This window comes from Drosophila subpulchrella, chromosome 2L (assembly GCF_014743375.2).
Source record: "Drosophila subpulchrella strain 33 F10 #4 breed RU33 chromosome 2L, RU_Dsub_v1.1 Primary Assembly, whole genome shotgun sequence".
Taxonomy (NCBI): domain Eukaryota; kingdom Metazoa; phylum Arthropoda; class Insecta; order Diptera; family Drosophilidae; genus Drosophila; species Drosophila subpulchrella.
In genome coordinates this window covers 10,915,479-10,935,598 of record NC_050610.1, presented here as the reverse complement: position 1 = coordinate 10,935,598, position 20,120 = coordinate 10,915,479, and the positions used below count along the sequence as shown (strand labels likewise).

The 20,120-nt window shown below is 38.8% G+C and overlaps 3 protein-coding genes and 1 long non-coding RNA gene across 4 annotated transcripts; 1 reads left to right on the top strand and 3 right to left on the bottom strand.

The window, feature by feature from the left end:
- Window positions 1–510: 510 nt before the first annotated feature.
- LOC119546994 (carbohydrate sulfotransferase 13) lies at window positions 511–6,048 on the bottom strand. The gene is made up of 3 exons (XM_037853658.1): window positions 5,618–6,048; window positions 1,113–1,584; window positions 511–1,053 (listed from the first exon to the last, which is right to left on the bottom strand). Exons 1-3 carry the CDS (start codon window positions 5,903–5,905, stop codon window positions 824–826), a joined length of 990 nt encoding a protein of 329 aa, XP_037709586.1. The 5' UTR covers window positions 5,906–6,048; the 3' UTR covers window positions 511–823.
- Window positions 5,950–8,284, bottom strand: LOC119546995. Its single transcript, XM_037853659.1, has 3 exons — window positions 7,843–8,284; window positions 6,914–6,985; window positions 5,950–6,391 (listed from the first exon to the last, which is right to left on the bottom strand). The coding sequence occupies exons 1-3, from the start codon at window positions 8,242–8,244 to the stop codon at window positions 5,987–5,989; spliced, it is 879 nt and encodes a 292-aa protein (XP_037709587.1). The 5' UTR covers window positions 8,245–8,284; the 3' UTR covers window positions 5,950–5,986.
- Window positions 8,285–8,648: 364 nt separating this feature from the next.
- LOC119547651 (mitochondrial pyruvate carrier 2) lies at window positions 8,649–9,444 on the top strand. Its single transcript, XM_037854594.1, has 3 exons — window positions 8,649–8,834; window positions 8,893–8,933; window positions 9,004–9,444. The coding sequence occupies exons 1-3, from the start codon at window positions 8,729–8,731 to the stop codon at window positions 9,277–9,279; spliced, it is 423 nt and encodes a 140-aa protein (XP_037710522.1). The 5' UTR covers window positions 8,649–8,728; the 3' UTR covers window positions 9,280–9,444.
- A 259-nt stretch (window positions 9,445–9,703) lies between these two features.
- LOC119546605 lies at window positions 9,704–19,908 on the bottom strand. The gene is made up of 2 exons (XR_005219180.1): window positions 18,340–19,908; window positions 9,704–10,557 (listed from the first exon to the last, which is right to left on the bottom strand). It is a non-coding gene; the product is annotated as an uncharacterized LOC119546605 (long non-coding RNA).
- Between the last annotated feature and the right edge of the window lie 212 nt (window positions 19,909–20,120).

The window sequence follows — 20,120 nt, the reverse complement described above, 5'->3', positions numbered from 1 at the left end:
TAATTTAATTATTAATTAAAAAACTATTTTAATATTTTAAATCTAAAATAGATGGGCTTGGTAAATTAATTATGTTGGCCCTGAATATTTGAAAATCACACAAAATTTATTCGTTTTGGTCAACCCTCTCAAACACAATTTATTGATTAATTTAAAAAGCACTTATCAATTAAGACGCTGGAAATTCCCTAATTGATATGATATCCATGAAACAATTGTGTTACTTTGATTTTCCAGCTCATACAGACCGACACCTAAGAAGCAAGTATGTTGCATTATTAAAAAAAACTAAAAAAAAAGTATTGAGCATAATAATATTGTACATACTAAATGCGTTCGCTAACTCTTACCCACTTCTCGTTAAAATGTAGGTTTCACCGGATGTGCATTTTAATTTGTAGTATGAAAGTTGTTTAGCCGTGACTGCTTTGACTGCAATTTTCAATTACCAATAAGCGGAAATGCATCCCCTACAGGTAATCAGCGATCTTATCGAATTTCCAGTTTAAATACATTTAATATGTTTAAAATATATTTCATTCATAATGTATAAATTAATTACTAATGAATGACACTTTTTGAACATGTCATAGCTGTTCCTTAAACTAACTAAACCATAGAAAAACAAGCATTACTTACTAAGAACTACAATCAATATCCTTGGAAACATTTGTGCGCGGGGAGGTAAACAGAACTAAAACAATATTCGCATTGAAGTGCACTTAATTCTATCAATCCTAGCATAAAATCACAATCTTTTCCAGTGGAAAGCGTTATGGTGGAGACTTGGAAATATATAGAGAGAGAGAGCAGGTATTCACAATCAGCCAAACTCAAAGCCGAGGACCTCATCCAATGCGTAATCAAATAGCCGGAAGTCCTCCTCATAGATATCGTACAGCTTGCGTATGGCACCGATGGGAAGGGGATCGAAATAGGTGCGCAGATTGGCCCGAGTGCTCGATGGCTTGTGGCCAGTGGGGAATGTTAGATTGTTGGCTCCAGCCAAGTAGAGAGCCAGGGCGGAATCGTCCAGCAGAGTGTCGTATTTGCCTGGAATGATTATTGTTTATTAATCTATGGTTTCTTGGTAGGTTGACATTGAAACTCACCAACTACATTGTATTTCATTACACAGGGATTGCACAGCTTGGCTATAACCTCCCAGTGCTCGTTGTAATCCGACTGATTGGCACGACTTAGCTCCGGCGTAACCAGATATTGGATAAACTCCCCAAAGCTGACATCGTCGCCGTGCTCCAGCGAATCGTTACTGGCACCCGGACGCAATTCCTTCACAATTTGGCGACCCACCCGCGACTGGAAGTACCGGGCACTGGGGGAATCTCCCTCCAACTTATTCCTATATGCGGACAGCAGCCGCTCGAAGGGATGTCGCACCAGAATAAATCGTGTATACTCCTCGCTGAGCACCTGCTGCTGTTCCGCCTCGGATAAATCGTACAGCTTAGTGAACATCCCCACGGAGTGAGCCAAAGAGCCCGGAATCTGCAGAGGATCGGTTCCGTTGTGCCACTTGTCCGTGAGCATCATCAGCACCCGTTTCCAGTTCGTGCAGGCAACCTGGAAAAGATAGAAATACATTAAAATTTGTTTAGTTGAACACTACTCTTCGGCCAATTAGACCAAATAAACAAGAACAATATTTTTTTCCGTTTACATTATGAAGTGTTTCAGACTGAAGGTTAAGTTTTCTCGTAGAATACCATTGATTTCGGGGCTGTTGAGTGAGTCACCCATTACTTGCGCATTTAACAAGTAAACATAATTATAGGGAACCACCGATAAGCAGGAATACATCAACCCCTTTTCCATTAAAATTTGTATGAGTGGTTTCAATAGATAATGAATTATGTGCATGTGTGATTTCAAAACTATTCACCGCCTATGAATAGTCATTAGAACTGTTTATGAATGGGTACCTTTTTTAATGGTTCGGCATTAAATTGTAATTAAATTTTAATGATTATTAAACAGACCTTTTACCCTTTTTCCATTACAATTTGAATGAGTGGTTTCAATAGAAAATGAACTATGTGCAGGTTTCCTTTCAAAACTATTTACAGCTTATTAATAGTCATTAGAACTGTTTAATGATTATGATTTTTCAATGATTATTAAACAGAGCTTTATTAAACAATAATGAGTTCCGACAAGGCGGGAAATGAACCATTAATAGATTAATAACTCAAAGTAATGCTCATCTTAAGAATATTAAAAGTATGAGACCCAAAATAGTCCGAGAACAGAGAAAATCTTAAAATGCACTAAAATCAGAAAAGAGGCCACAAAGCTAATTTAATATGATATTAATATCAAAATCGAAAGCTGCTGGCCAGCAAATTGGAAAAGAAATTCAAGATTCCTTCGTAACTTGATACTTTCTTCAAGAAACGAGAGACAAGTGACCCGGTAATAAAAATTTACTTTTTATAGTACCTTTTATCCACTTGCTGAGGGCTAAATGAAATCTCCTCAAAGTATGATGAGCTGAATTACTTTGGTTTTAATTGCCGAGCGCAATAAATTATAATTTCGCAAAGAGAGATGGCCAGATGGGCAGGGAACTACACTCTCGGGCATTGGGCAATAAGTCAGTTGTTGAACTAACGAAAACTAGGAACAACAAAATCTACGAAGGAATAACATTCACATAAATACATGCCCGAGTCTATATAAACATTGGGTTGTTCGGGCAGTGTCGAGCCCAATTAAACACCGCAAAAACATTTCACATTACAAAAACAAACAGTTCCATATACAGGGGATATACGTTTAGGAGTGGATGAGGTGAAAATGTGAGGCAATGTACAGAAAAGCACAAAAAGATCAGCCGCAAGGTTAAGATATGTCAAAATGTCGGTCTAAAGTGAAATGGATAAATGTTTTATAAACAAAAATTGACAACTTCCATCAGATTCCCTGTCACTCATCCTTAATGAATTTTGTTTACATCAACTTTCTAAATTTGCAACATCCTTGGCAACTTTTTTATACTTTAATCTGCTTTACCTCGCTCATTTTCACTTTTTTCCTTATTTAAACAAGTCAGAGTTTAAACTGCTTTTGAATGCTTAAACAACTTTCAGTACTTGAAGAAGTGTCAATATGCCAGATGAAGTAAAATGTTTATTGTCGAACTAAGTTTGTTAGTCTTACATCAGCTTCAACATTTTTTTGCAGCATGAAGTACACCTTTTGAAAGATTTTTCAGAAGCTTTGCACTTTAAAAAAGAGTAGTTTTTGTTGGATATTTTCTTTAGTAAGTAATAAACAATAAAAATCCTAAAATCTATTAAGTCGAAGACCTTTCAAAAATTTTGCAGAGATCATTATTATTATATGCGCATCCTACTAGATCCCCTTTGAATACATATTGCTTGATCATTTTAAAGGTCAGCCAAATGTAGGGAAACCTCCGCATACGTAAGCAGCCGAAAACGCAACCATCTAACGCAATTTCTTTATGGCCATTAAAGCAACACGCGATGGTCGCATAAAAATTCCGACCAGAGGGGCGAGCCCCCCTTTTCAGGGGGACCAAGGGGGAGGAACTGGTGGAGAGGCTATTGGCCAAGGGTAAACATAAACAATTTACGACTTCATGGAAGAACGAGCTGGGAACATGTAGAGCTGGCCACTCAACAAGTGGCGAATGAGAATGCGAAACCAAGACCAGGCTAAGCAATCGAAATCTGTAACCACTCCACTGACCCCTCCTGGCTGGTGAAATCGAAACCAGTCGCGCTCATGTCCGATGATAGTCATTGAAGAAACGCCAAGATAACAGGGAACGTGTGTCGAGGCATTCGGGTGGCATGTTCACCAGACACGCCCCCCGGCAAGTGGAACACTTCAATGGCATTGTGTGTCTAACAATCTCTGTACAATCCGGCTGGGGACTGGCTTTAACTAAGTGGGTTCTACGAGATCAGATAGTTGTAGTTGTAGCTGAGCATTGTAAACAGAGTGATTATCTTAGTAACATGTAATAACTGGCTTTCTAATGGCATACGTTATATAAATAATATATAATTTAAGATAACTATCGCTATTTCCTCCTTATAAATAATAATTTTGGGATTATAAATTATCATAGTCGAATAACCACATAATGGCCCAATCTAAAAGTCCAGAAGTACCTGTATTAAGTTCGTACCAATAAATAATTTTCCACTCTGATACTGTGGGATATTAATTGCTGCGAATTACCAAAATGATTTGACAGAAGTTAGGGTTCAAAGGGCAACGGCAACATGAAACACTGAGCTATTTCGGTACCACTCTTGTCACAACTCACCCAACTTCAAACACCTAAGAACCCGGCACCTGGCAATCTAATCTCATAGTTTTGGTTTCATGTTTTTCAATAACTCATTGATTGATAAGAGAGAGCTGTAAAGGCCATTTCCTATAGCTGCATTAAAAAATTAATTTCCTAATCCAATTAGGCAAATATCATTAAGAGTGGACATCAAACTAATTTAATAAATATTCTATCTCCACCTATGGACGTCACAGGATGACCTCGAAGCACTTCAACTGAATAATCTTATTCTATTTAAAAATTTCATTAAATCAAGCTTATCAAATGGAGTCCAATAGTAAGACAGAATCGCAGACGTTTCAAGACGTTGGCCTTTGACTTGGACCCAAAAGATTAGCGACTTAAGATGACTGGCAGTTGCAAATGTAAATGAAATGGCAACGACTTACAGAATTACTGGCCTATAATTGCTGCTCGTTTGACAGAGGTTGTTGTTTCTATGGGAGGTGGAATTCTTGCCTCTGTAATTGATCGTTAAATCGCGTGAAATCAGCGCTATATTGAATGCACATATATAAAGCTGACACGAGAATCGACTCCCCCTTTCGATAAGCCAGAAGTGGCGCGAGCTTAGCAATCAAATGCACTCGTAATGGAGCTCTCCATAAATCAACTCAAGTAAACCCCACTCTTTATAAGGATTTTACAGCTCCATAATCTGGTTATTTGAAGGACTGTCTGCCCTGGTATTTCACAAAATTTGTGTCATATTGTGGGCCAAATAAACATTTCATCAATAGTCGTTCATGCCGATGCCACAAGACGCAAGATCAACAGAAGCTCAACATGTGCTTCAAACGGAAAATGAAGACAAACAAGTTTCTATAAACAAGGCAGAGGCACAAACTGAAAACTGAGATTTCTGACTTATGTATGTTGAGGTTTTTTAATGGGACGGAACATGGCAACCGCAAAGAAAATACATCAGCAGAGTTTTGTTAAAATATGGCAGATGTTAGATTTGCGATTGAGTTTAAGTGTCTGCTGAACAGGAAGATTAAATATAGCTGATAAAATGAATGGATGGTTCACTAACATGAAAAAAATTGAACTCTTACTAATTTATAAGCTTGCAAAATTGATTAGCTTGAGCAAAAGCATTTCAGAAAGAGGCACAGCAAATAAATTTAGCAAACCACTACTAATCAAAATTCACTGCTGAATAGCCCATTTATGCAAACGAAGAAAAAACGACATGCCCCTGTCTCAAACCTTAATTTGCCGAGCTAGCATTTGAATGGCTACCCTTCCCTGCGGATTCACCCGTACCTTGGGCACATAGCAGTACAGCAGCTTGTGCTCCCTGTCCACGATCATGTGGTCCATCTGCAGCTCGCTGAGATCCTCCAGCGTTTGCGCGTGATCCCCCAGCAGTTCGCATTGCCGCTGCATGTACTCCTGCCGCTGGATATTGATGGTTTGGGTCAGCTCCAAGCTGCGGCGGGTGATCTTGACATTGTTGTTGTTTCCATCCTCGAACGGCAGGCCAGCGGAGAAATTGCCCAGGAGCGAAATGCCAAGTGAAATGCAAAACGAAAGCCAAACCAGTTGATCCATATTGACCGCGTTTTGCTGCCCGACTTTCGAATCGGATGGTTGACACTCTTTGGGGACACTATCATTTGGTTTTGATTGACTTTAGCTCTGTCGCTGGCGCCCGAAGTACTTGACGCGATGGACAAACTTTAGGGTGGCGGCGTTCTCAATGCCCAGCTCCTTTAGGGTGGCCCTGCCGCCAGAGCGTCGGTCGTCGATGGGCTGATTGGTGTCCACGTTGAGCAGTCCAAAACAGCGCCATAGAAATCGCCACGAGACGAACGCGCGATGATCATGCCCGTTGCGCTGAGCGGAGTGAACTAACTCGCCGGTGGAGCTGGCCACCACAACTGGTTGGCGCTGCCGTCGATCGTCGGAGTCGTCGGCGATTCCCCGACGCCGAAGACGCTCTTCGTACCGCTCGCGTTGCCTGCGCTTGTGCTGGGCGCGCGAGATCAAAGCAATTGCCCTCTTCAGCTGTGCGATCGTCGGCTCGCGCTGGTGGAGCTGCAAGAAACCGAGGGAAATCAAGTTAGTCAGAGAAGAATTGGTTCTGAAGAGACATGAGGGGATATTAAAGAGAGTCGGGCTTAGGCAGAGGCCGCCAGTTAAGGATAAAAGTAATCTGGGTGGTCAATAGTGTTCTCTTAAAAATAATACTCAATTAGGAACTACATTTAGAGCTAAAATCAGTTAATAAATCTGAAGAACTACCAGTGTTTTACACTATATTGGTATTTATATAAAACAATATGGATATTTAATAGGGTTGTCTTGATCAGCGTACCCAGATTCTTAACAAGTGTACCCTTAATAATCTATTATAATTTTTTAAATGCTAATATTTTCTGAGGACTTCTCTACAAGAAGCAACTAGTGAATATCTGAAATGTTTGCAGATTAGTTCCGACCCACTTTCCCTGTAGATGACTTTTTGTCAGAACTCATCGTTATGTGTGGCTAATTGAAAAGCTTATTGAAAGCGAGTGCAAGCAGCTGCGACTCAAATGAATTCAAGGGAATACTGACCACCACGTTGAGAGTGCTGAGTCCATCCCGCTGTACATGGATAGTTGTGGCCTGTCCCTCTGCGATGGCTATCTGGAATTATGAAATATATGTAGAGGTACTGTAATACGACCCGTAGGCAATAAAACGGCGTAACGGGAACGGAGTTCTTCATAATAAAAGTCAATCAATTAGCATGTTGAGTGTTCAGCAGTAGGTCAGTAGTCAATGACCAATATCGGTGACGAAAGCATTGCAAGAACGAATACCTCAAGGTGCTAATTGCCACTAGTTATAGTGGGTTGAAGAGTATCTGGTTATATGGATGGTTAAATGACTCTTAATATCATTTGTTTATCTTTTGAATTTCAGTTGATCTAGTTTTGTCAATCAAAATTAGCATTACAATCTTTGATATTTTGCATCAGGGCTTTTGTTATGCTGATTGAGGCGTTATAAACGTTGTTATGCGCAAAAATTTGGGACTGTTGTACAAAGCGGATCTTTGATTTTTTGCAGTATGCCTTTTGTTATGCATAATAAGATGTTTTAAGCGCCATTTAGCGTAGAAATTTAAAATGGAAGTGGATCAGGGAAACAATTTCATAAGTAAAGAAAAAATGTTTGAAGAAAAAATGTGTTAGTTTCTTAAAGTTACATATGAGATCTGTTTTATTTCTCGCCAGTCTGGCATTTTTGGAGTTTTGATGATAAGAATTTGTATGTAAGAAATAAAGATTTAAAGAATTTATAAAAAACTTTTGAAGTGTAAAGATTTGGAACTGTATTTGACATTGTTCTAGAGTTTATATAGAAGACCTTGAAAAGTTATTAGAGGATTAGAATCCTTAGGAAGCAGTTCTTCTAGCAGAAAACTGCCCGTCTTACAGAATTATTAGCTTCTCAAAAGGTTTTAGCAAGAATCACTAAACTTTATGGGGTCATATTACCTCCCCCTGAAGCTCAATGGGTGTTATATCGTGGGGAATGTCCGAGAGAGTCTCGAAGTCCTGCAGGATGCGTCGTAGTTCCTGCGAAGTGCTGGCCAGCATGGCGTTGTGCTCGGATCGATCGAAGTCGTTTCGGAGGCGGCGGGCAGTGGGGACATCCTGGGGATTCCTCTTCCGCTTCAGTCGCTTCCCCGAGATCGTCTCATGGCGATTACGGGCCTCTCGTACCGCTTTCTTCCGCAGATTCAGCGGCATTTTCTTGAGTTTCTTGTAGGTCAGAACATTGCTGCTGTCTCGCCTGTTTTCCCTTTGGGGTGAGCGCTCTCTTCTTCTTTCCCTATACGGCGAGCGTTCCCTCTTTCTTTCCCTATGCGGAGAACGTTCCCTTCCGTAGCGATCCATTATTATTTCCTTTTTCCGTCACAATTTAGTTTAATTTAATTACTTTATCTTTTTATATTTTGATTATCGAAATTCGATAGCACATCAGCTGTTCTCAAAAGGTGACCATACAAATTTTATAAAAAAGTTATCGCGGCTATCGGTATACCATTTTCGCTCATAGTATCGATATATCAACTTCCCGCCCGCATCTCTAAAAGAGCGCGCAAATTTGAATTCTAGACAAAAAGATATGTTTTTGACATAAGCCAGAGGCTGTAGTCAATATTGAGGCAGATGAAGGAAATAATAAAAAAAATGTTCATTTAAATGAAACTGTAAAAAAAACATAAAATTGTTAAGTACAAAAGAATTTTTAATTTTGCATAAGTAATAGTTTCTAACTGTACCAAAATATTTAGCTTAGTTCACTTTGCCTTTCTCTTCGAAATTATTCCTTTTTATTTTTCTGGTTATGGTTTAAAATTTTTTGTTATTTTCAAGGATGTCTAAGGGTACGGGACCTTTGTCAAAGTTATATAATGCCACCGTTAGTGCTGTAGATAAGATTGTTCCAAATGCAGTGCAGCCACTTTGGCAATCTCCGGCAGGTAAATTTATCCTTTATCCTTTTACCAAATATATAAACTTAATTTTCCATTTATGAAGGTCCCCGAACTGTGTTTTTTTGGGCACCAGCGTTTAAATGGGTAAGATTGGACTAGGTTCCGAAGATATCTAGGAAAATAAGCAGTTTCTAATAAACCTTTTTATGTTCAGAGTTTAGTGCTGGCAGGCCTGAGTGATACGCTGAATCGTCCGGCTGGGAACATCTCGCTTAACCAGTGCGCCTCCCTGGCAGCCACTGGTTTAATTTGGTCTCGCTACTCCGTTGTTATAACACCCAAGAACTATAGTCTTCTGGCTGTCAATGTAGCCGTCTTTTTTATCCAAGGTTACCTAGTGATAAAGCATCTGAGATGGCGAAATGAGAATTCCCGGAATGCGGTGTACAATCATACTAATTGTCCTATCAAATCGGAAGATGATTGGTAACATCCTACAGAAATATCCATGTTGAATGATAAATTACTGATGAACAAACTCTGAAATTATACACGTTTTTGATTAATTTAAATAACACAAGCTGGCAAAAACACCGTTAAATTAAAAATTTTTTAAAATTTCATGTTGCTAAATACTCAAAATATATATTATTTCAAATACCGTACTATTTTAAAAGAGTCCATACATTTCCTAAATACTCATGAATTTTAAATGAAAACCAGTAAAAAAACTACAAAGAAAAAGACCAGAAGAAAAAGTAAATGGTTGACTAACGAAGAAACCTTGCTCAAAACTCCGTAAATAATTGTTTTCCAAACCCAAAATCGTATAAAAAACATAATCTAAAGAAATCTGAAAAGGAATAAGGATTTGGTGAACAAACCGCATTGTCCAAATAAAAACAACCATCAGATTTGTTGTGCCGCTCTCAAGCTTTACAGTTTTTATTCCTTTTTCTCTTATGCATTCTTGAAATCTTCATCGTATAGCTTCTGCTTGAAACTAATAACTCTATCGTTAAACTAATGTGTCACGCCCCCCGATGTTCTGGGGGCGTCGGCTTGGGCATGTGACTTACGACTAGAGAACTAAACTAAAAAAAAGGTTAAAATATAGGAGACTTTTGGCATAAAATCTAAGAGATTGGCAATCGGCTTGGGGTCTCCGGCTGAGGTCCTGGATGCCGTGCTTCTCGTCCTGCAAACGGCCGGGACAGGATAGTGCGCACAAGCTCCGATTTGATTGGTGATTGGTCGTCCCGTCGCCGGTCGTCCTGCAGCCAATGCGCTGCCTCCGAAAAGGACTCGTCGTTGGCCTCCTGGCTGGGAGGAGGGTGGTGTTCCCTCAGGTCAGGGGGTTGTAGTCGATGGCAGCCCAGCAATGCAGTTGGCAGCACTGCCTTTTTCACGACAACTCGCACACACTCACAGCCCTGACTTTGCCCGGCCAACAGGCGTATACTTGATATATTACGTATACCACTCGATGCGCATGTGAGCGGGGCAGAGAGAGTATCCTTGTTGGTCACAAGTTTTCCGTGTGGCTGTGTGTGAGGGTCCGCTTGACATGTTGCCAAAAGAAATGCATTGCAGGGCTGCTGGTTTGCCCCCCGTTTCCCGGGGATTCCCCCCTTTTTGGCCGGGCTTCGTCGCCGCCGTGCGTTGCCATTGGTTGGTCAGACCTTCGGCGGTTGCAGCGGAAAATCGGCTCGACTTTCTGGGTCTCCTCCTCAATTGGCCAACGAGGCTTCCTTTGGGCCTTCAGCTGCTGTAATGGGGGAAGGAAAGTGGACTCACATTAGTTTTGGCTGCCAAAATAAGGCTACATAATCATTTTTTAGATGGTAAGGGACTTGGATTTAATCTGGAAGCATTTTTGGGCATTTACCAACGAGCAAGATAAGTTGCTCTTGCCAAAAATGGTCTTGGTTTTAGGGTTCTTTATTTTATATCCTCATTTAAATAACTTTTTACTGACGTTATATTGGAAGCTAGTTGTTTAAATACATATTAGAAAACTAAAGCTAAGACATCTTTATTTAGGTAATTGTTAAAAAAATGAAAATTTTGTAATATTTAAGCCTAAAAAGTGTGGTAAATAATTTAAATAAATATAGAATCTAAAATGTAATAATACGTAAAACAAAGTTTAAGCATAACAAACGAATGTTTAATATTATTTTCGTACACATTTTCAACCTTGTTTATTTTGAATATCATTTAAAATGTGTTTTTTTCGAGTGTTTAGAATTGAATTTTCAGAAATAAATATAATATCATTCACCAGGCGATCATTAATGGAGAGATATTGTTTAGCAACTCATTTCGGGCTTTCCCAAACTTTATTCATCCCGCTCATCTATTCTTATCTAGACTTCTTATAGACCTGGGCCACTGTGCCACGGTGGTGGTGTTTATCAGTGGAATGGGTAATGGGCCTCTGCCAAGATGGTAGCTTGCCAAAATCTTGCCTAGAATTTTTCTCACGCTCGCTTCCAAAAAAAAAAAAAACGAAAATTGTAGGAAAAATGATGGGAAAGAAAGAAAGCATCTGAAAGACGGGCGGCATGGCAATGAACTTTATTGCGTAATGCGGAATCTTGGCAAGCGGCTCGATGAGATTCTGCGGGGGAATCCCCCATGCCGATGCTGTCGTGTAATTAAAGCGCCACCTGCCGGCCGATGCGTAAACAAATGAAGCCGACATAATTTATGATCATGGAGTTTTGCCAATAAGTTTCCAAGACGCGCGGCAGACACGCCGTCTGCTTCGAGATCGTTTGCCGGAATGAGCCACTATATCCTCCTCGGTACCCTCATTATTTTTTTCCCCCGGGGCCAAATGACTTCGGGAGAGTTTCCCCCATTGACTTAGGTCAGGAACTGTGCTATTGAACAGCTGCCAATTGCGGCGAGACCCAAATAATATTTATTCCAGACAATTTACCATCCTGCCTCTAATTTCACACGCACGTGTTAGGTTTACGTGAGTTATGGCCAAGGGAAGAGGTCCAGAAATATCCCAGAAAAAGATCCAAGCGATGCTAAGAGGGACAACACTTGCTTTTAATTGCCAGCAGCACAGCTGCTTTACAAATTTATGAGCCCAGTGCGACAATCATTGGCAAATTATGATATATAGCCTTTGCGGTTATTTTGTTAACTTACTTCCCCATCCATTATTCATTCTTGGACATGGGCGAAAAGTCTGAAAGTGTCAAATGAGTGATGGCTTTGATGTGGTCTTATATAAGTAGGGAAAATTAGGAAAATTCTAAAGTGAAAACAAGCGTATATAAGAAAACTGAACTTGCATAGCCCCTCGTACATTTACTTAAATATTTCCTGGTTTCGAGGGAACTAATGAAAGGTTACTCGACGATAGACCATATATACATATATTTAAATATATTGAAAATCATAAAGATCCAAAAATTAATTTAAATTCTAATAAGTAAATAATGAAAAATATTTAGAGATTAAATTATAACTATAAATCTGAAATCAAAAATGATAACTTAAAATGATCTCATCGCACATGATCTCGAATAGTCAACTCAACTCAATTAAATCTTTGCAATGTAGCTAATAAATTTTATTTCAATTTTAGAAACGCCCAAAAGTCTGACTAGAAGAATTCCCATAAAGTTCTGGGAAATCTAGAAAATGAAAATATTCTTTAATGTTAAAATCTACGCCCCTTGAGGAAAATCTTTATTATAGAAAGCAGACGGAACGAATTAATAAAGTATATTTGGGACTATATATACTAAAAGATGGCAAAATCGTCTTTGACGTTTTAAACAAATTTCGCTGTCTTATATTTTTCTTATTTCTGGGGATTGTTGTTGTTGATTCTCATCTGTATATGTTCTTGCTGTTTTTCAATGATTTTCAGAGGGAGAAATTCGCCTTTATTTATTTTTTCTAGAAGCCGAAATTCGAAATTCGGCATTTTGGTTGCTTAAAAGTTGATTCTTGTATTTTTTTTGCTCTCGCTTGGTGGCTGATTTTGCCTCGTTTTGCCGTGTTGAATTTTTCATTTACCTTGCTATTTTCGGACACACTTGACGGGCGGAGATCGCCGAGGATCGAAGCCCGAAGGCGATAAAAACGTCAAGACCGAAAGAGAAAAGCCCGAGAAAATTGCGCAGAACTGTCGCCTGCCCTTATGTACCCAAAAAAAAAAGAAAGAATATATGTGGTATATGTACCATGTAGTATACCACATATAAATAGTATTCAGACTCTGGCTCTCTATGTGTTCTTGGATCTTTGAGTTGCGATGACGCGCAATTGACGCGGGCAAAGACGCGTTGAAAGCGTCGCCGCTTTTTCTATTTTCGTGGACACAACTAATACTTTCGCACGGCCAGAGATATAGATTCAGATACGGATACACGGTTACAGATACAAATGCATCTGGTTGTATATTTCGTTTTAATCTATTTCAGTTGCTTCATCGAAAATGTATTTTATGTGTTGTTCGTTCCTTTTTTTTCTGCTTTTTTTGGGTTCCATCTGTCTGTGTTTTTGCCTCTGTCTATAGGGCGACGGCACAAATTGTAATTAGTGTTAGTTTTTCTTAGCTTTAATTAGAATTTGCTTAATTTGCACGACGGCGTGTGTGTTTTATGGTAAACAAATGAACCTTGAGATGCAGTTAGCCTGCAGTTTATTTATCGAATGTGCAGTCGTTTAATTGGGTTAATTTGGGGGTAAGGAAGGAAGGCTGTTGTGCAATCATCCTTTTTTGCTTATATCAGTAGCCTTTTCCTATTACATCATAGGCAATTTTATAATGGGTTTCATATTCAAGCAGTTTATTTAATAAAAATGCAATCCAAGTTATTAAAAAAATCCATACAATGAACAAAAGCACATTAAACATTTATTACAATCATAGTAAATATTATTCTATTTTTTTTTTTAATTCTTTAAATAAAATCGCATAATGACTTGTGTCTTAAATAATTATTTTCAACATATTTGGTATATATATATTTATATAAGCTCATAAACATTTTTCAAAAACACATTCCGCACGCCGAAAATTTTTCAAGTGAATAAACACCAAGCAGCAATGCATTTTTTATGAAGCTTTTTAAAAACCGAAATGCAATTCACTCTGTATTTTTATCTACAAAAAAGCAGCACAAGTTATGATTATTTTTATAAACTGCAGTGAAAATATGCAACAAAAACTAAAAACAAAATTGTCTGCTTCTAAAAAAGCGTTGCCATCGCTCTAAAATCTGATGAAAACTGAAAGTCAATCAAATAAGCATGAAACAGAAAAACCAAGCACCCGAAAATGCGAAAAGATAAATAGAAAATCGTAATCGGGAAATTGGCAGGCTGCGAATATTAACTGGCTGCCAAAAGCCAACAACAGAAAAAAAATTGCTTGAATATTGGCCAATAAATTTTACAAGACGTTGACATTTGGCCAACGACAAACGGCCTTGCCGAAGGCCAATCAAACGTCATTATTGTGTTTTATTCGTGTGAGTTGGCGGCGGGTGATAAACACAATCATAATGATAATTGGACACCTGTTGGCAACTGCTGGCTGGTGGCTGGCCAAGAATTCTTTGGCCAATTCAACAACAATCGGTGACGTACCACCGAACTGGGCAGCTCGTCAAAAATGTGCGTCAGCAATTAAAATCATAATGAGAGTGCCAAGTTAGAGGCGCCACACCGCCCCCAAGCCACGCCCCAATCCACGCGCCAGCCACGCGATCCGCATTCCACAGGATGCGTTGCCAACGATGATGCCAAAAATCTTGGCAGCACCCGGCCAAGAAGCCAAGAAGCCGTCGACTGCTGGCTGCGTTTGTTTATGTTTATGTTCGAGGCGCTTTTGGGTTCCAGGGAATGGGAAAAAGGCCCACAGGAAGGAGCGGAAACGGAAGTAGAAGGGGAGGAAAAATCAGAAAAGAGTTGGAAAACCCGCGACAGAGAAGCTGGAATACTCTTACATTTAGGAAAAAAGTTATAATATTTCTCCAAAATATTAAAAGTCAAATAACAATTTTTTTGAAAAACATTTCTTGTGTTATAAAAATTCTGATGAGACTGACTTTCTTACAATAAAAGAAATATTTTTATAAATTTTAATGTTTTATTTTGGTTGATAACAGCTTTTATTTTCCAAAAAATTGCAACAAATTTGTAGCTATTGATTAAAAGAAGATCCAAGTGTAGTTGTTAACTAAATAATCTGATATTACTTACGTTCGGAGGAAAAAAATGTGGATAAAATGGTAAAAAGAGTTAGAAGCCCCATCATAGAGAAGCTGAAGAACTCTAACATTAAGTAAAAGGTAAAATATTAAATCTCTAGAATAATAATATTGAAAAAACTAGTTTACTCTAACATTAAGAAGAGTGTAAAATATTAAATCTCTAAAATAATTATATAGAAAAAAATAGTTTACCCGGAAAAAAAAAATTTATATGTTTTAATATTTACAAATAATATTTAATATGATAGAATATTTGTTGTCAAATATTTTATAATTGAAAAACTTTGATTTCTAGCCGTTAAATATTTATTTTTTTTTTTTTAAATAAAAAGCGTTAAATTTAATACCAGCATTGTAGACAAACACTCTAAGGAAACTATTCAACTTCTATGATAGGAAAACCTAACTCATAAAAAACGCCTTGCAAGATGGAATATTTGTGAAGTGTTGGCCACTGCAGCAGCAGAAGAATCACCACCGCAGACTTGTAGGCGCTGCCAATTGCAGACTGCGACAATGCGGCGTATACGTGATGAAGAAGGAGTCGCCACCTCGACATAACGTATACGCAGTGCGGGACAAAGTTGCGGGCCAAATGCATAACAAATAAATAACAAAGGCCTGACCATCATTATAACAAAAAAAAAGGCAAAGGAAAAAGTTACGAAAAAATAAGAGAGGACAGTTCAAAGGATGGCGGGTCGCACTAATAAGTTTTAAGAAAAATGAGAATGAAAAATCGTTTGTGCATTTTTATAAGTGCAAAAATATGCAAATAGAGTAAATCATTACTGGACTGGACCAAAGGCAGACAAAGTTCTTCTTTGGCGATTATTTTTTTTTTGTTTTTCCCACTGCTGATGACTGCAGAAGGAGCTGGCCAAAATCATAATTTGGCGATTTATTTGTTTGTTTGCTTTATTTGCCCCGTCTAGGCCATTGAGAATTATGGTTTGTCTGAAGCCGACACACAAAAAAGCAGCTGGGGTTGGAATAAATATTCAACTTAAATATATAAACTGCCCCGTCGATATGCATTTAAAGTCGCTTTGACCATTTCTCACTGGCAATTCAATTAGTTTTAATTGCTCGACTTGGCGGACGTTTAAAAATGCGACCCTTCGACACTCGGCCATCAATAAAATCAATGCAGGCCATAAATCTTCAAGCCTTTCGCTGCACAAAATCGGTATTTGAATGCCGAATCGAATCGAATATCTGGCGGAAACGGCGATAAAGGACCTTTTGTTGGACATATGCAGGCAGTCAAGAGGAAAGGACACAAAGCCTTGGACTTGGCATGGCTTAGTTGCCAATTTCCTGGCCAGCGAGAAAAAAGGGAGAATTATTTGCCAGGATGTCCGAAACATTGTTGGTGTCAACAAATTCCTTTTCAACGGCTGCAAAAAAATGTTCGACCATTGCCAAGGCAAAAAAAAACAAAAAAAAACGAAGCCCAGTGAAGACAAAATTAATGTGGAGACATTAGGGAATGTCCTTTTTTCCCAGAATGTCCTGGGCTCTAAGTCCTTGGCAATTAAATTTCGTGTTAATTTTTTGGCCGCCCATTCCGGCCAATTAACTACTTACTAGGAGCGCCAGAGCAGTGGGTAGATTTTTAATTGTTTTAATGGATCGTAAATCTCTTTGTACAACTTTTTGATTGCTGCAGCTTCTTGTTGTTCTTCTTCACTGCAGACGCTCATAAATTTGGGCATTTAAAATTTCGAAAATCCAACATAAAACTAGGCAATTTTATGGCTCCAATCGAAAAGTGCGCAAGGCAAGGGCATACGTATTAGAACAAATATTTAATTGCCTAAAGTACATTGTACTCTGGCGTGTATTTTTTGTTCAGTTCAGTCATAAAGGAATAAATCTGTCTATGCGATTAATTTCTGATATATGAATTTCGTTTCATCTTGCGTGATTTTCGGATTGAAATGGATGGGTTTTTGGTCTGCCTTGAAAAGGGTGGGTGTGGTAATCTCCTTCTAAACCAGACAACTCATCCTCGGCGGCTGTTCATTGAACCATGAGCACAGTCAGCGACAGGACTCGAAGGAGGCGAATATCTCCAGTTGTGGGAGGGCTCTTTAACATTTTTTGGCCAAGGCCTATAAATTCGTTTTGGGGACCCCGACAAAATGTTGGATGGTCCTTCACCGGGCACGCCCTCCTGCGGCGCATTTAGCATTCCCGTTGTCATTTCTGTGTTGCATTTGGGTTTATTTATGTGGCGCCAGGCTGTTCTTATAAACTGTGTTAGGGGTTAAGGAGTTTCCACTCTTTTTGGCGGGAGATTATCATCGCCATGTGGCAAGGACTCATACAATTTTTGGGGAACGATTAAAGTTTAGTTGTAATGTGCTATTATTGACTTAAAAATTACACGTTATGGTGTCTATTACTGTTACTGTGTTTATGCTATGCCTATTTCACGAAATCAATTCATGAAATGAGCAAATTCGTGTGTGCATAAACACCGTTTCATGAATTCGATAACACACGAAAGTTGACTATGAATTCAGTCCCAATTTACGAAGTGCTGAGGCACAGCCTACTTCACTGCCTACTACTCTATAGAGCTCTTTATCAAATTCGAAAAATTTGACAGCCTTACTAATATCATTTCGTGAATTCGACTGTGTTGTATAAACAGGGGCTATTATAATTTCATGTGTTGGAGAATGCATGAAATTCATAGCATAAACATAGTAACTAATATATAATGAACAAGGATATGTATAAATCTGCATATTAAATTTAAAAAGTTGCAAAAAATATTTAAGTTAACTACTCAAGCAAAAAAATTTTAATGCGAAACCAAGATTGAATTGAATCTCTAAATTAAGGTTTCATATATACTTGAACCCATTTTTAATTGAATGATCTACACACTTAAAATACAATAATCGTTTCAAATCATTTCATTAAAGTTTTCTATTTAAAAATTATTATTAATGAAAACCAAAACGAAAATATTTAAATTGACTATGAAACTAATGGATTTTTTGGGATTTTTGTATCAGTGGACACACTGTTTTAAATTATGTAATCTCAAAATATTTTTTATAAAAATCTTAAAAGTAAAAATATTTGTTTAAGCTCTTTAAGAATATACATAGGTTTCTTACCTATTCCTATAATAATATTTTGAATTTAACTAATAAGAACTATTCTGCATCTTATTATCCTTTAAGAAAAATAATATCTTGCATTTTGTTTGGATATAAAGTTATATAAAAAACTTTTTATATTTAATTTGAACACACATCAATCTGAAGGGGTCTACTCACCATTTTCCAGCACTTTTCCGCGCTCAGATGTTTTCCACTCCTTCCTTTGAAATATTTCTTTCCTTTTTTCAGCTGTGCCTTACATCTTATGCTTTCACCGAGCCGAAAACTTCCCGCGCTGATTTAGGTTAAATATTATGTTTGAAAGTGCTTAATATAAACAAGTATCGTTGCGTTATAAAACTTTTGACGTTGGATTATAGACGTTCTGTATTGCACTAATGGTTTATGCTTGGTACTATTTCGTATTTATAAGTGTTTATAACGTCATACTTGCGGGGGGTTATAGAATATTTGCTCAATTTATTGCTTGTTGAGTAGTTTATGGTCATAGCATATGTGATTATGGTTCATATGGGGATAAATCACTATTTAAACTATTTGAAAAATAGTTGTAGGTTGGGTATTATATTTTTTTTTTTGGTTTTTTAAAAGTTTTTCTTGGCTATTACTACTATATTGTTATAATTGTTTTATTGTTTTATATTATGAATTTGTTTTGTCATTTCAAGTTGCTTTGTTTTTATTATTTCTCCATGGATGTGAGTTACCATCCAATGCGAAATATTGCTGTTTTATATTATTTAGGATCTTAGTCCTTAGTATTTTACATGTTTGAATATTTTTGTGAGTTATATTTTGGATAGCATCCTCCGATGTCTTGGGCGATGCTTATCCTTTGGGGCTCCACTGGCGTTTGCCTGGCTGCGTTTGACATGCGGCTGTGGCCAGGACGCGGACGAGTCCGAGTCCTTTCATTAAGCCTGGCCAGATGAAACAATCAGCTCCTGCCAACTAGCAGTTGTTCTTGCTGCTTGGGTCCGAGCCAGGGCTGCCAGCAGCTCCTCCTCTTTTCCATTTTTGGCACGTTGGTCAGTTGTTCGGCTATTCGCAAAGGCACACACTGTTACACACTCACTTTCAGCACCACAGAGCAACTGGTTGTTGCCTGTTCTTGTTGGCCGTTGCGGAGCCAATACTCCATATCTTATTTAATTGTTTATTTATTGTTTCTTATTTGCTGTATAATCGAGACGGACGTGGAGGTATCATTGTTGGGCAGCGTCAGGTGTTTTTTTCATACTGCCCAGGCTCCACTGTGGTCCATCCATGGCGACCGAGTAGCACTGTGTGTCTCTGTGACCGAGTGCCAAGCAGAGGGTGAGCTGTCAATTGCCCTGATCTTGGCCCTGATGTTTGAGTTGGCTAATCAAACGCGGACCGTGGCCAAAAAAGTGCGCTGCGTTTCCTCCTCCTCCTCCTCCTCCTCCGGCTACTGCTCCTCCTCCTCCTCCGGCCATTTTCCCATTTGGCCACATCCTGCGTCACCTGTTTTTGTTGTTGGCCGGCCAGCACTCTTCTTGGCTGGCTACGCGTCAAATTGAGACCCAAACTCCGCTGAATTGGCAGCCGTGTTGTGGATGCAGCCCGGACATGGACCCGGTACCCGGATTCGGGCCCGGTCCGGTGTTGGCCGCCCTGCCAGCCTTTTGTTGGCTCGCCACACCAGACGCTACCAGTTTGTTGGCCAACTGACTGACGACTGGCCGTGCGGCCTGCCAAAAAGCGAGCCAGAGGCCCTCGAACGATTGCAACGTTCAGAACTCTGAATTCACATTCACGGCGTTCTCTTTGTCGCAGTCGTCTCTGCTTTTTGTGTCGTCATCGCATCGCATCGCCGTCGTCGTCGGGGGCTCTCCCTGCAGTCTCTCTCGCCCCCCTAATGCACATAGAGAAATATTTGGTTTATTCAAAAAAAAGAAAATATTTCTACTCCTAGG